The sequence below is a fragment of the Phoenix dactylifera genome, chromosome 1 (genome assembly GCF_009389715.1).
Source record: "Phoenix dactylifera cultivar Barhee BC4 chromosome 1, palm_55x_up_171113_PBpolish2nd_filt_p, whole genome shotgun sequence".
Lineage (NCBI taxonomy): Eukaryota > Viridiplantae > Streptophyta > Magnoliopsida > Arecales > Arecaceae > Phoenix > Phoenix dactylifera.
The window spans coordinates 38,723,486-38,738,999 of record NC_052392.1 but is presented as its reverse complement, the minus strand read 5'-3'; the positions used below and the strand labels follow the sequence as shown (position 1 = coordinate 38,738,999).

The window sequence follows — 15,514 nt, the reverse complement described above, 5'->3', positions numbered from 1 at the left end:
TACAATATCTCCAGATAGTTTAAAGCTAAAAAAATCATGTTCGCAAAATCTTTCTTGATTCTTGATAGGCCTTTTGAAGTATCAAAAGGTGACCAGCCATAAATCTTCTTCAAAATCAAGGTATGCCATACTAGCCTGAACCAGACGGTATGGGGCGTACCGTACCATACCGGTTTGGTACCGGTACCCGGTACGGATGGCATATCGACACTCGGTATGCCAAAAAAATTACATACCGACATTGTGCTAGTGTGGCACCAGTACGGGGTCCGGTACCGAGATGGTGAACCTTGTTCAAAATGATTGCAATTATCCACATCTGTTTTCATCTTAATGCTCAAAAAATTTGCTAGCATTACGTAATCATCTTTACATATTCCAAACTCTTTCCACGCACATGGGGATCACCAAAACACAATCTTAATGATATCAACATCCATCAAACTGTTAAGCCTTACATACATTGTTGACCTTTCCCCAATCAGCTATAGCTTTAGGGGTCAATAGGCTAGTTAAACTTAGGTTTGTTGGAGGTTGCAAGTTGAATACCCTCTATATTAATTATTTATTTAACTATCCCAGTTATTCGTTGACTCATTTCAGCCACTATTTTTGTTATTTTTCACTCATTTCAGTCAACATGGTCCTTCCACAACCAGGGCTGCACATGAGCAGGGGTGTTGAACCTAATATTTGTTGACCCTTTGCCTATCAGCTTAAGCTTTTGGGTTCAATTGATTAGTTAACAGAAACTGCTTGCGGCTCTTTTCCGCCAATCAACAATTTATATACTTTCCAAGGATAAATGCTTGCCAAAATAGTCAGAAGTAGATGTACAAGAGCTAGTTATCATAGTTCTATAAGGAAAAAATCCCAATGATCATATGAGTTCTCTGAAGAAAGCTTACCGATAAGAGCATCATGAACAAGATTTGCAGCTGCCTTGTCTTCATCAGTGCCATAAAATTTTGTGTAGCGCCTGTTTTTATATTTTCATCAGCAAAATCATTGAAATTGCATATCTCCTCAATATTCTGTTATACCAGAATTGACCCACTCACCTGTGATAAATCTTTCCACTAGAAAACTTTACTTCTGGGCAAGCCCATGCCAAAGAAAATGTAACTGTCCGAATTGCTTGAGATGGTACTGTCACCGAAGCTGCAACAGCAGCTCCAATAGACGATCCTGGCTCCGACAGCATTGGTGTGTCCATGTAATCAAGGTGGCAGAAGGATCCATGCTAGCGCAATATAAAAAAATGGCAAAGTTGTGAACACAAAGTGGGAAACTTAACAGCAAGTGTCGAGCCTTGACGTCAAAGTTTGATTCTATTTAATGCAACTTCCCTATTGGTTGAACGTTGACATATAACACTATGCACATCATGAACATATAATAGAGTTGATAAGGAAAGAGAAACAATTTCAGATAATACAATTGTAGACAGTAACAATAATTGTAAGGGTACAGTTTACATAAGATAATACCACAATCACAAAAAAGGAAGTATGCTACTGATAATAAGGTTCTTTTTAAATATTTAAAAACATACTCACGAGAGGCCTAATGACAAATTAGGATATAAAAGAAAAACTACTGATAAACAGCTAACGAAATTTTGGAATTTCTAGGTCACATCTGCAGCAAATGAATTGGACAATGAAAAATAGGCAGAGGAAACAAGGGTATGCATCTTGATTTCAAATACTATGAAAGTATTCTGGATGCAGGATTACATTGCAACTGTACTTGTTTGTCCTCTACTGTCACCAGACTATGAGATTACAGAACTGAAATTGGATTCCTGTTCCTAATTGGACTATCATGCCACTTCACTTAGATTCATGATAGTAAATTCAAGAGTCTTTGACTCCTAATATATGACTATATGAGATCTAATACTCTTGCCTTCCAAAAGTGGTTAATTTTATCATGTATCTCTTTAATGTCTCATGAAAGGACCTCCAAACAATCCCAAAGCAGATAGTGATGGTTTGGGGCAACATGCCGTGCTTGAAGTGAAATTGGTGCGAACCGGACGGTTCAAAGCAAAACCTTTGAGGTGTACCAAACTGGACATAATGGTTACCGAGATAGTTTGGTGGGTCGATCCAATTCTCCCTTCTTTCATAAAACCCTCTCTGCCCTCCTGGTCCCTTCCCTCTCTCAATTTTATTCTCAGGAGCTTCCTTTCCCCTCGCCCCTATCTCTCAATGCTCCACTGCTGCAAACAACACAGAGACAATAATGGCTTTGAGGTATGCGGCTCTCTTCCCCCCTCTCTCCCTCTCTCTTGATTCTACTCTTAAAAGCTTCGTCTCCCCTTGCCCCCCTCTCTCAATTGTTCGGTGCTACCACCAACTTTGCAATGACAACAACTCCACAATAATAATACTAACTAGGGTTTTGACTCCGTGATGATGAGATTGTGCCTCTCTGCCCCTCCTCCCTCTCTATTTCCCTCCCTCTCCTTCCCCTTCTCCCTCTCCCCCCTCTCCATCTCCTTCCCCCATTTCTGGTATAACTCAGCTCAATATGATATGTATCAGTACCATATGAAACCAGCCGCCAGCTGGTACTTTCCTCAGTACTAGCTCAGCAAACCTTGTTCCCATGCATTACCTGGATGTAACTCATAAAATCTTGATAATTTCTGCCTCTATCAAGATTTTATTGCTTCCATTCATTAGCTATTTTAGCCTACTTCAGATGGTAAGAGTACTTAAAATAACCATGACCATCAAGCTTTATCCTAATTAATTTGGATATGGCATATGGCTTTATGTATCCTTAATAATCGTTTTGTTGAGATCCAATTCTGGTGTTACTGAAAAACTTTCCAAATCCTCACAAAACTTCTTTTCATGTTACCTTAGGTCAAGGTTCGCCGTACCGGTACCGAACCCCGTACCGGTGCTGCACTAGTATAGGCGTATCGAGTGTCGGTACGGTACCGTACGCTCGATACCGACTGTACCGACATTGGTGTACCGATACCGGTACCCATCGGTACGGATACGGTACGCTCGGTACCGACTGGTACCGACCGGTACAGCGAACCTTGCCTTAGGTACATATCAACTTCCTTACAAACTCCTACAAAATTCTGTTTGTCATACCATCTTAGTTGATCTTACTTCACCTTCTCCTTAGGGAAGCTTCTGTGCCTCCTACAATACACTTCACAATCCTCTTTAGTTGTACCATCCATCTTTCCAAGTCTCAACATTCACCATGAACTATTAACTCAATTGGTCGGCTCCTCTCCCCTATGGGCTTGCCCTTGAAGGAGGTCTAGATTTCCATCCTCGATATTACTTTAAAAAAAAGGTCCCAACATTTTCATCTTTCCTACATCAATGAGCAGGGAGTACCTCTTCTTTAAGATTGGCAATATGTTTTGCTCTTACATCAATCTTAACAATTGTGAGCACATTATAGAAAAATGGTGTCACTACGAAGAAGAATCATAATCTTCTCAAGATTCAAAAACTTTCTTGTGATCATATTTGTCTCAAGTCACTCTCAATACTTTGTTAAATTTGGCCTAACATGATTTTTATTTTTCATGTGTTCTAGAGATTGCACTTTATTCTTGCAAGATCCGCGCCCTTTGAGATTCTTGCAAGATCTGTACCTTACCGGTATCGAACCAATATGCAATGTTGTACTATACTGACACGCGATACGCCTCACCATCTCGTACCATACCGCATACCAACATTGTAATAGGATGGTACCGGTACGAAGTCCAATATCGAGATGGTAAACCTTGATCCTTGTGTTTGGTGTTTTTGTGTTTTGAGGCATGTTATGTCATCAATGAAATCCTAGTATTTAGTAAGCCAAAGAGTCCTAGAAAGGACAGATTTAAACATAAATGAATGATAAAATAAATCCAACATGACTATAGTATGATAGGAATCTCTGAATTTATATAAGCAAAATGGAGTCAATGTAGACTAAAACAAAAATCAGATAACCTCAACTTGAATTCAATGTAAAGGTGAAATAAAAGAATGATAGAAAAGCTACCCATATGCTCCGTGTATGTGCACGCGCGTGCATGCAAGTGTGTTTTTGCCTTTTTTTTCCTTCACATGTGTACTCAAGCTCGAAAATGGTTTTCTATTTGTTAGGCCCATACCAAACACCCTCGTAAAGAAATACCCACTATATCTCCTTATTTTACAATGTACTAGTCCAATATTAACTTGTATGTTGTGCTTTCTCTAAGCTATAATATAATTGATACTTGACCCCCAAGAAAGAAACAAATAACATTTTGGCATGGTCTACCATACCGTACCAAGAGAAAACAAGTACAAAACTTAACTTCGAGTTAATACAAATCCCGTACCACTCCGCATCGAGATGTACCATCCCATACCAAGATGTACCGACCAGTACCGAGGCATACTGAGATGTACCAAGATGTGTACTGGCCCGTACCGAAGCGTACTGACCTATATCAAGATATATTAAGATAAAAATTGAGAAAAATGGCTAGAGAGCTATTTTGAGGCAGAGGCATACCGTATCGTATCGTACTGAAGCGATACGATACCAGGTACCGAGATTGTGGACCTCGCATTTTGGCGCATAGTCAAGTTGTAGGAATTGCTTTTAAAATTTCATAATCTCATAAGGAGTCATATATGTCTCGCAAAGTGCTGATGTAATAGAGCACCATGATAGGATATTCATGAGTATCTTTCCATGGCTCAAATGCACCATACAAGAAATATGAAAATGGTCAAGTTGCAAGAGAACATCTTTATAAATGATTGGGTTAATCTGCAAGAGAAATCTTTGGTAGGAAAAGAAATTCAGGGAATACCAAAGCAAAAGAATTGCAAATAGAATTTATAAACCATCTAACCTTTTTAATTTCATCCCACATGTCCCTTGCTGTAAACCCCTTGGAATTCCCGGATATCAAAAAATAAGGACACTCTGAAACATGAACATCAGTTGTCTCTTGAGCTGCTATTGCAAATGTTACTGGGGACTGTCCATTTGCAGTTCTGCATTTATAAATTCATTTGCTTCAGAAAAGAAAACATACACAAGAATATTCATATATTTAGAGCCAATCTAATGCCCCTTGAATATCGAAGTAATTTTTGAGGAATTGAAACACTTAATGGAGTAGTGGCTAAGTTTGGAGTTAAGACTCTGAAGATACCTGTGATGCAGAAGTACCCCATGCACACCATCTTGTACTCTAGCATAATGCAATAAAATATGAAATATATTTCTTAGATATACATACATGAATAAAATTGATGGTATAAGAAAGAAATAGATGGTCAAGAAATCCCTTTGTCTACAAACTTACTTCATTTTGGAATTGCAATGATTTCCAGAAATTTCAGAGTTTCCACCCACTGAATTCTGTATGAACAATGGAATCCAATAAGTCAGACCCCATTCTTATAAATATTGCATTGAAATGTGAGAATACAGATTTATGGAGTCAAAGGAAAGCGATTAGCATTCATACAACATCAAATAGATTGATAGAATTTAAAGGAAATGCAGTTAGAGATTCTATTAGGGAGAAAATGTCAAGAAGCAGCAAAATAAGTATTTGCATAGGACTTACGGCCCAAGTGAAAAGCAGTGTTACTTCAGCAGGAGTCTTCCCCAAATTCATTAGCTGGAAAAAAATTAAGCAGCTTAAGGAAAACTATACTAGTGTATGGAAAAAAAAATAAACTCAATATAACTACTTTCCGCACCGTAAATGTAAATACTGCAACAGGAAAGCTACTTTGTTGATAATTGTGGGGTATCACTGGTGAAATTTGACGGCATGTTATTTTGAGTTCTGTATCTGGTTCACCTACATTGACAATGATAAAAAGTTACTATTGATACACAAGGTTTTGGATGACATATCAGTTTTAATATTTTGATTCCTTTTATAATGATTACCATCATACACTGTCCAGGACCTTGGATACAGAGCATGGTAGGTGCAGTTCTGGCCATTCAGATTCCAGTCCCAAGATTCAATGCCAGGATTTTCACTTTCTCTGATATCGCAGAAACAGAGTCAATCTAAATAAGAACCATTTGAATCTGAATTAATGAATCTAGAAATGTCTTAATTAAAATTTTAATCACAAAACTGCATTCCAAAAGTAAGACAATTTTGTCAGATAAAAGAGTTCGCTTACTTAATCTCTGGGCTCCTTGGAGACAGTACAGTAGAATACTTTTGACCATTAGGGCGTGAAACAAAAACCTAAACAAAAATGATACTTAGTTTCACATTTTTTTTCTTATTATGAAAGAGCAAGTAAACTTAATTAAACAAGAAGCCACATCCAATCTATTGCATATAAGCTCTCTAAGTACTTCTCTACTATTTGTTATTATCTACAGTGGAGTCCTGTTGGTGGAAACTATCTTCAAATCCCTTCTCACTTCCTCCATTCAAATATTCTTATGTATATCTGGCATGTTTAAAGCTTCAATCTAATTAAGGTCTTTCTTTGATCTAAGAATGCATGGCTTAACCATCTGAACATGCATTTATACTCACTTTATCCTCTATCATGGTTATTATCAAGCTTATAAAATTCCATCCATCCGAACTTATGAACAACTGTCCGCAACTAGAGTTTAAGGTGGAGACTGGAGAGGATGAAAATGCATCATATATTACCATTTCTAATGAAATTAAGTAATTGTAAGAAAAGTGACAACAAATTTTTATTGAAGTAACACTTGAATATTGAAAAGTGTTGGAGTATAAGCAACATAGGTAAAGCCAAAGCTGGAGATGAGGGAACAAAGACAGCAACAGTGAGAAACATTGTCCATCACTTATGGTAACATGTGTCATGTTGTTACAAATAAAGACATAGAAATAACAGTACAAAGAAAAGTCTTGTGGGACCATTTTAATCAAAGTTTAGGCACCAGCATGGAGGTACAGAAAAGAAAAAAAGAGCATCAGTATAGGTCCTAAATCCTTATAGATACCGATGCATGTGAAAGAGTTACAACATAAACCATGTGCATATTGACTAATGAGCTTGTTCATAAATGACATGCAGTGTTAGGAAAAAGATGTTCATGTGGAGGAGACAACAAAGCTCCATTAATGTAAATTCAGTGCAAATATCAAGTAAACATGGATATCGATATAGTCACTACATATTTAACAAGCATGTCATGCATAAGGTCCTTCATTAAAGATCGAATTAAAGATATCTCTTTAAATGCAAAAGTGGATTTACCATGATTTAATAATAAAATCGCTAATGTATAACAAATAGATCATGATGCATATGATTTCCTACTAAGGGTAGAGAGCACAAGCATCAATAATCAGACACAATCAGAAGAAATTACTAAACTATAAACCTTAATGCAAGAAAAGTCATAATATAATAATATATCTAATTATAAAAACAATTATTAGTGATAGTTAAGACTTGGACTCAACCTATACACACTGAAAGAGGTCGATTGATTTGCACCCCATCTCTCAAAAAATAGGACTTCTCTATAAAACTTTACTAAGTTACATTGTTCTTTCCTTCTTTCGCTTTTCAAGGTAACAGTATTCAGTAAGCTTCCACACTCTGATTTTTCTTCTTTTCATTGAAATATTGTAGCACAACTTGATTTGATGATATTCACTTAAAATTATCAAATGGTCAATAGCATATATCAAACTTCTTACTGATGCTGCATCCAGCAATTCAGTCAGCTGATTGAATGAAACAAGCAAAATAGGGAGCAACAAAATCCTGAATGTTTTTTAATTTCTGAAACTAGCTAAATAGGACATGAACAACAAGGTTCTATTCAAAATTATGAAAAGTGCACCAGGAAAAAAGGAATTTGACATCTGAAATCCAAGAAGCAAACATTTGTGGCGAATTTAGATAAGCAATACCAACTCTACTATGAGTGTTATTGATGGAAATATTACAAATTCAAAATCATAGAAAAAATGATAGATTTGCATAAAATGTGAAAATCATGAATGCAAGGATGCAAGTGCCAGTCTTTCATTTTGACACTTTGGGCTATAACTGTGCTTCAGAAGTAAATGAAATTCCCAATATTAAACCTTGTGCGTTAACCTCTTCAATTTAGATAATCTTCGGGTATTTCAGAGAGTTGCTACTTGGTTACTAGGCCTGTTAATGGGCCGAGCTGCTCGGGCTCGGCTTGGTAAAAGCTTGGCTCGAGCTCGGCTCGTTAGTCAAACGAGCCCGAGCCCAAGCCCAAAATGAGGCTCGTTTAAATCCGAGCCCGATCCCGAGCTCGAGCCCGAGCAACTCACTAGCCCAAATGAGGGCTCAGTTTAATTAACAATTTAATTGGGTTCAAACCCAATTAAACTTGGACTCAACCCAATCAAACTTTATTTGGCTTAATCAATTTAAATCCCAATCTGATTCAAGGTCCGCCGTACCGGTACCGGTCGGCGTACCGGTGGCCGGCCGGACCGGTACGGTACCGGTCCGGTCCGGTCCGTACCGGCCGGTACCGGTCCCGTACCGGCCGGTACTCGGTGGTTTCAAAAACCACAGCGCGCGGCGCTGTAGTTCTAAAAAAAAAAAAAAATCATACTGGTGTGAACCGGCTGGTTCGCACCGGTACGAGGCCGGTACCGGCCGGTACGGGCGCCGAACCGGCCGGTACGGGCGCCGAACCGGCCGGTACGCACCCGTACCGGCCGGTTCGGATAAAAACCGGGAAATACCGGTTTTTTATCCGTTCCGGTACCGGTCCACGGCCGGACCGGTACGTACCGGCCCGTACCGGCCGGTACGGACCGGTACGGCATTCCATGATCTGATTGAACCCAGTTGGATTTAGATCAGACCCAACCCAAGCTAACCCAAATTCATTTAATTTCTTTAAATCGGATTAGATTGGTTCGGGTTCGGACTCAACCCGTTAACCCGAATCCAACCCGTTAACTCATTCCCTCCTTCTCTTTCTTTTTCTTTTCTTCTCCTTTCTCAAGAACCTTCCCGACTCCCTTTCTTCTCCCTTTCTCCCCTTTTCTTTCCCTCTCTTTCCCGACTCCTCCTTCCCGTTCTAACACGACAGAGGAGGGGAGGAGAAGCCCTCCTCCACCGGCGAATCAAGGGAGGAGACCCTCACACAAGAGGGTCGGGCCACGGCCGGCGGTGCCCGCGGCCGAGCCCGCAGCGTCCTCGGCCGTTCCTGCGGCCGACGCCCGTGTCGGCGGCGCTCGCGGCCAAAGCCGGCGGCTGCCGCACGTGACGACGAACCGGTGAGTCCTTTCTTCTCTTTTCTTTTTTTCTTCCTTCCTTTCTTTCCTCCTTTCTTCTCTTCTCCTTCTTCCCTTTCTTTCTTTCTTTCTTTCCTTCTTTCTTCTCTCCCCTGCCCGCCCCATCCCCATCCCCATCCCTATCCCCGAGCTCGGGCTCGGGCTTGAGCTCGTAATTGAAACGAGCTTTATGAGCTCAAGCTCGAGCCTTTGCTGTGCCAAGCAAGCCCGAGCCTTTGCTGTGCCTAATACAGAGCTCGGTACCAAGCCCGAGCCCGAGCCCGAGATTCTGTGAAACGAGCCGAGCCGGAGCCTCCCAGGCTCGGGCTCGGTTCGGCTCGTTAACAGGCCTATTGGTTACAAGAACTTATTTATGATGAAAAGGATAGACTTTTCTACGTGCTAATTGGTCTTCTGTTTTCAGCACAGTTTTCTTTTTTTTTATATTTGCTTGGCTAAGAATTTGGGATGAATTGGTTTAATAATAAGTTGACAGCCACATGCAAAATCTGCCATATTCTATCTCGACAAGAAGTTGAGAAAACTCCATTTATCTGGGGATAGGCTTCAATGGTATGCACAAATAATTGAGAACAAACTGACCGCAACTGATCTAATAACAGAATTTTCTTAAAAACATGAACAAAACTGATTCACGTTAAGAAATGTTGAAATCAAGGTTAGTCGAACCGGTACCGTGATCGGTACCAGTTGGCTATCAGTTCAGTATGGTACCGAACCGGTACTGTATCGATATACGGTATGCAATGGCGTGCCAGTTCCAAACCAACATGCTATTTTATTGTTTTTTAATTTTTAAGCTTTAATGAAAAATAATCAATTGTTTGGGTTTTTTGAAAATTTTAGATTTAATTTGATGTTTATTGATGCCTTTTGATGTGTCTATCACCCCGGTACACCGTAAATAATGTTTTCTGATATTTTGGAGTAATTTTTCTGCATTACTGTGGCATTGCTCTAAAATAATGCTACCTTAAGAAGGCAAAAATCTGAAAAATCTATATCATTAGATTTGCTACTCCCAGCCTTTTGCATTAGCATTAGGTCAAAAGCAAAATATAAAGAAAAAAAGCAATGATCCTAGCTTCGCATGTTACGAGAAGCAATAAAAAATATTCTAAAATCAATTAGTAAGATACAAAATATACAATGATACAATTAATTACACGATGAATAGTAATTTTTAAAAATAGTAAAATTTTGTTATGATGAAAAAATAAATTTTTTTGACTTCATATAATACTTCTCAATTATCTAATGCATAGTAATAATTTTTTTATATTTTTATTATTTTTATACTTTTAATAAATTTTTAAGTAAAAAATAATCATAATATCATAAATTCATAAAAATGTGTTTTCTACTTCAGAAAATACTTCTGAATTATCTAATATATAGTAATATTTTTTATATTTTTTTATGAAATATATATTTTTATTTTTTTATTTTTTTAAAATATAAAAATTTTATCAAATTAAGTTGAGCTCAAATCCATGTATAATCTTAAAATGGATGTTACATATATTTTTTTCAGTCCATGGACCTGTATCAAAGACTACTTATTTTTCAATTTTATTCAAATTTGGGCCTAGGCCACTATATGCATGATCACATCCAAACTTAAATAAATGGACACCAAATTTAGATCTAGAGTATCTTGCATCCTCTAAATGAGCTTCTAATTTTATAGTTATTTTTAAATTTTATTTTATTTTTAATTTAAAAATTATAAATTTAATAAAAATTAAAAAATTTAGTCTCATTATGTAGATCATCCATGGATCTACAATATATCATGAAATCATACCAAAATCAAAAAATTTGGCGTGATCTTCCTTTATTTTTCAATTTTCTCGACATTTTTCGACATGGAAAAAAAGGGAAAGAAATGAGATGGGAGAGAGCCACTGTACCACGTTTTGGGTTGGACCCTTCTTTAATCGTCGAAATCACCGATTTTTTAGCAAAATAGGGAGGGGGTTTGAAAAGGAAAATGAAGAAAACTTTGAGATGGCCTTCATGAGAAGGCTCAGGAGGCCTTCTTAGGCCTCTCTATTTTTGAAAGAAGGGAGGGCGGGGGTGCAACTGGTTCAACCCGCTGCGAACCGAGTGGTTCACACCGGTTCCACTCCAAACCATTCGGTTCGGAGCGATTCGTGGCTTTTTTCGAAAATAACGGCCCAACCATGCTGATTCTGCACCGGTTCAGTTCGGTATAAGGTGAACCGGATGGTTCGGCCTGGTTTAGCATACTATGGTTGGAAACTTGGAATAGTCAAAAAATGTGTACATCTAACAAAACACCATAGCATTTACACTAGATTCTCTTTATTACTTCTGAATGAGACTTTGTCTCTTTCACATCTTTCTTTTTCACTAAATTATATAGGTATAGTTTCAAAATGTCACAAAAGTAAGAAGCAGATAAAATAGAAAGCATTCCTGTCAAAAATGCATTACTTATTAATCTTTATGATATTATCATCAATAAATAACTTACAGAGAACTGATTTGCTAAAACAGGTTTTTCTTCACATATGTTGGGGAACAATTGCCAGTGTTGAAAATAACCTTTAAAACTTCTTCCTATACTACCTGCACTGAAAGTTGTAGTTTTAGAACCATAAGGGGAAAAATAGAAATTGCAGTAATTCCAAGCATTGGATTCAAAAATTTGTCACTGAGAAATTATTTCTGAGATAATCACAGCAAAACAGTAATTATTAAATTGAAAAAGAACTCACTACCAAGATTTATCGCATATCTACTGGTACAGTTATGAGATGAATACCCTTAAAAGAATTATTATCTATAATGTGTCATGAATGGCACAAGTATATGATACTCAAAGAAAGAGCTTGGATAAAGCAAGACAAACTATAAATGCATGCATACATAATGCAAGCATCATACAAGCATAAATGCGATATAGTCAGCAAAGCAGTAACATGGCACAAACTATAAAAAAAGAAATGAGATGTGTAAGGTAGGTTGTTAGGCAGGTCAACCTCCATTTTTCTAGATCAGACATTTACTACTGATCCTAGAAATGGTTCCATGCATTTTATGATAACAAGCTTATGCAAAAGGTAGTGAACGTTGTAGATAACAAAGATAACACTGGCCGATTTGGAAATACAAGAACAACCTGATTTCCTGCACAAATCAGTTCTAAACTTTTATAAATTAATGTCCCACCCAACACAAAACAATAACATGCCTATGCAAAAGGTAGTGAATGTCGTAAATAACAAAAGATAACACTTGCTGATTTGGAAATACAAGAACAGCCTGATTTCCTACATAAATCAATTTAAACTTTCATAAAATAATGTTCCACCACACACAAACATGGATATTTTCATTATCTTTTGTGGATATGGCAATGCAGAACATCTCAAACCTTCCCCTTTATATCCTTGATACGTAATATTAATTAGCAATGTTTCTTCACCAGCATTCATTCTACTCTTCTCTATGTAGTTGTTAAGGCTCAACTACGGTTAGCAATCGTCCTCCACCTTACCATACCCCAAAGTTCGTCGAACCAGTATCGAGACACGTACTGGTCGGCGACCGGTATGGTTCGGTATCGGTTCAAACCAAACGGAACTGTCCGGTTTCGTCAATTTTTGGCCGATTCGGCCGGTTCAAGTCAGTTCGGCCGGAACCATTTTCCATTGAAGAACCAATCTGGTCGACCGGGTCGGCTCAGTTCAGGTGGAACCGGCTGGTTCGGCTCGGTTTAGCAATCATTGCTATACCCTGACCTTACAATGTTGCTTATTGCCCTAAAATGACACGCATACAGGAATAACGCTCCTTGGAGTTGTTCTGTATATTATGGATTGCATTTTGGTGAATCACTACCCCTCCGTCCTTTTTTCCTTTGTAGAGCCTGATGGGCCTTTGCACTAGTCATTCTAGCTACAATTCACTTGTACATGAATTTGTTATATATAGTCTAATATGCATTTAACTTCACTTGTTTTTTTGCATAATGAATTGCATTGTCAAATACAGACAGACACACATGCACTCATGCATGCATAGAGTTTTATGGACACACATAACTCGCCAGGTTAATGTACAAATGAGTTCCATAGCTTGCATGGAGAGCTCCTAGTTATAGAAATTAAGCATGTTATTGTGAACTTAAGCATAAGGAAGATTGCATGTGGATTTGCATTGCGTAACTAGGAGCTAAGCAACTTTTACCACTTGCACGGACGGCATGGTAACAGATTGCACAATAATCTGTTATTGTGAACTTTACACTAAGCATCAGATCAAACATGGATGCAGGTCAATAAATGCGTAGAATATTACTTGCAGCAGTTAAATGTAAAGGCCTACCCGATGCCACCTAAGGGAATGCCTAGAGAAGACACAGACATCCACTTTTTAAAGGGGTCGTATAGTGCAACCTGAAAAGGATAATAATGACAAAAAGTTGTTGCAAAGATCATGAAATAGGAATATTGCCTAATTATGCAGAAAGCATGAATCAAACATTTATCAATGTAACAGACTTCACTAGCAGTTCAAGAATAGCTTACCTGTCCTTTTGCAGTTTCTTCTATGTAATGGCGGCCTAATTGAAAAATAAAGGGAGCCTTCCATAAAATAAGGTAAAAGAGTCAGCTACTCTGGACAGTGATGGGGGAAAAAGAAAGTGCATGCAAAATACCTACCATTCCATGCATGCCGATGCAATAACAAACACTTGATTCTGAAAAATGCACAATATATGTATATATGTATGTATGCATCTACCTATCTATTCATGATCCATCCATATTAATAGTAAGGGATTAAATTACTTTTAGATAAACTAAAATCAAAGGTAAGAAAACCAAAGTTCTGATTTCACAGTCAATCAGAGGACCCCATCTGAACTAGGCAACAAGAAAATGCATCTTTCAGATCAGACATGATAGGAGAATTCCATTTATGAGCATTTTCAAATAAATCATTCAAAATATATGTGCATAGATAGAAACTTAGATTCCTTCACTACATCAAGTTATGGGTAATAGATGACAAGAGGAAGCACCCCTCCAATTAATTGGACCAACTAATAGAATGCCTTCTTCAAAAGTGACTGTAGAAGTGATGTCTTTTGATAATTAATTGCAATTGCTGCATGACTAAAAGATTGCATATAGCTAGAGAGACAATCATAAATGAACACACAGCATCTAACTTAATAACAAGTTACAGATGTTAAAATACATATTGGTTTTGCTAAAGATATGCTGTAGATTCTACTTGCTAATTGCATTATTGTTTGCAATATGTTTACTGCCATGTAACCTCAATCTTGAAGTATGTTGTGCATAGAGATAAAAATGGGTTGGGACCCGAATTTGAACTATACTTATGACATGACCCATGCCCAACATATGTAGAGGCAACTTCTTTAGGACCAATCAAGACATATAAGACCTGATTAAAAAATATTTTTCGGATAATGATTTCAGCAGAAAACATGCATGAACCAAGCTCAACAATGGACTGAAAACAGACTTGGCCCAAGTCATTAAGTGTACGGGTTGGGTTTGCACCTAACATGTAAGCTCATAACTAATTCAGCTGTTTAGACTGGGCATGAACCTGAGCTATCCACACTACAAAGTGTGCAGTTCTTGGAGTTTACTCTGAAGACAAAAGTGATGAAAGCTCTTCAGACTCTAGAGAGGGAGGTTATAAGAGGATATAGGATGCGATAGAACTGCCACTAGACAATTAAGGATGCCAAGACACCTAATCAAAGAGAGAATTAGAAACAATTAAGGGAAATAGAGGGAAAAGGTCCCAGCATGCATACTAGAGGATGAATTAGGAGTCCATTGTGCAGCACAAAGGTGTTAGGTACCCAGAAAAACTCAACAAAAACAGTCTTTAAGATAGCTTAAAGAGACAGTTGAAAAGTATAATAGGAAAGTAAACAAAAAATGAGATGAAGAGAGAGTAAAGATTAAAGAGAAATGGAATGCAACAACCATAGATGCTAGTGATGTCATCTAGCACCCAAGACCTTTGGTTTGGCTATTAGAGAACGAAACTGGTCAGGTAATGCATTTGAAAAAGTTAAGCGGTTAGGGTTGTTGGCTAAGATCTTAAATTTGGAGACTGTGGGAAGTACTTATTTTTGAGAGTACTGGCTTTAGGATGGGCCTTCATGTCATGGACACTATAACAGAAGCAAAGGCTTGT

General features: G+C 37.8%; 1 protein-coding gene across 5 annotated transcripts in view; it reads right to left on the bottom strand.

Moving 5' to 3' along the window:
* LOC103719491 (non-lysosomal glucosylceramidase) overlaps positions 1-15,514 on the bottom strand; it is a 46,466-nt gene that overhangs the window by 5,433 nt on the left and 25,519 nt on the right. For 4 of the 5 annotated variants that reach the window (XM_008808756.3, XM_026809398.2, XM_008808757.4 and 1 more), the window contains exons 4-15: positions 13,855-13,911; positions 13,652-13,722; positions 11,796-11,895; positions 6,189-6,256; positions 5,944-6,044; positions 5,748-5,851; positions 5,612-5,665; positions 5,345-5,400; positions 5,192-5,230; positions 4,886-5,030; positions 1,062-1,243; positions 909-979 (exon numbers count right to left, since the gene is read on the bottom strand). In XM_008808756.3, the coding sequence (XP_008806978.1) occupies positions 909-979; positions 1,062-1,243; positions 4,886-5,030; positions 5,192-5,230; positions 5,345-5,400; positions 5,612-5,665; positions 5,748-5,851; positions 5,944-6,044; positions 6,189-6,256; positions 11,796-11,895; positions 13,652-13,722; positions 13,855-13,911 (1,048 nt within the window). The remainder of the gene's footprint in view (positions 1-908; positions 980-1,061; positions 1,244-4,885; positions 5,031-5,191; positions 5,231-5,344; positions 5,401-5,611; positions 5,666-5,747; positions 5,852-5,943; positions 6,045-6,188; positions 6,257-11,795; positions 11,896-13,651; positions 13,723-13,854; positions 13,912-15,514) is intronic. The other variant, XM_026809399.2, reaches the window with a different exon arrangement.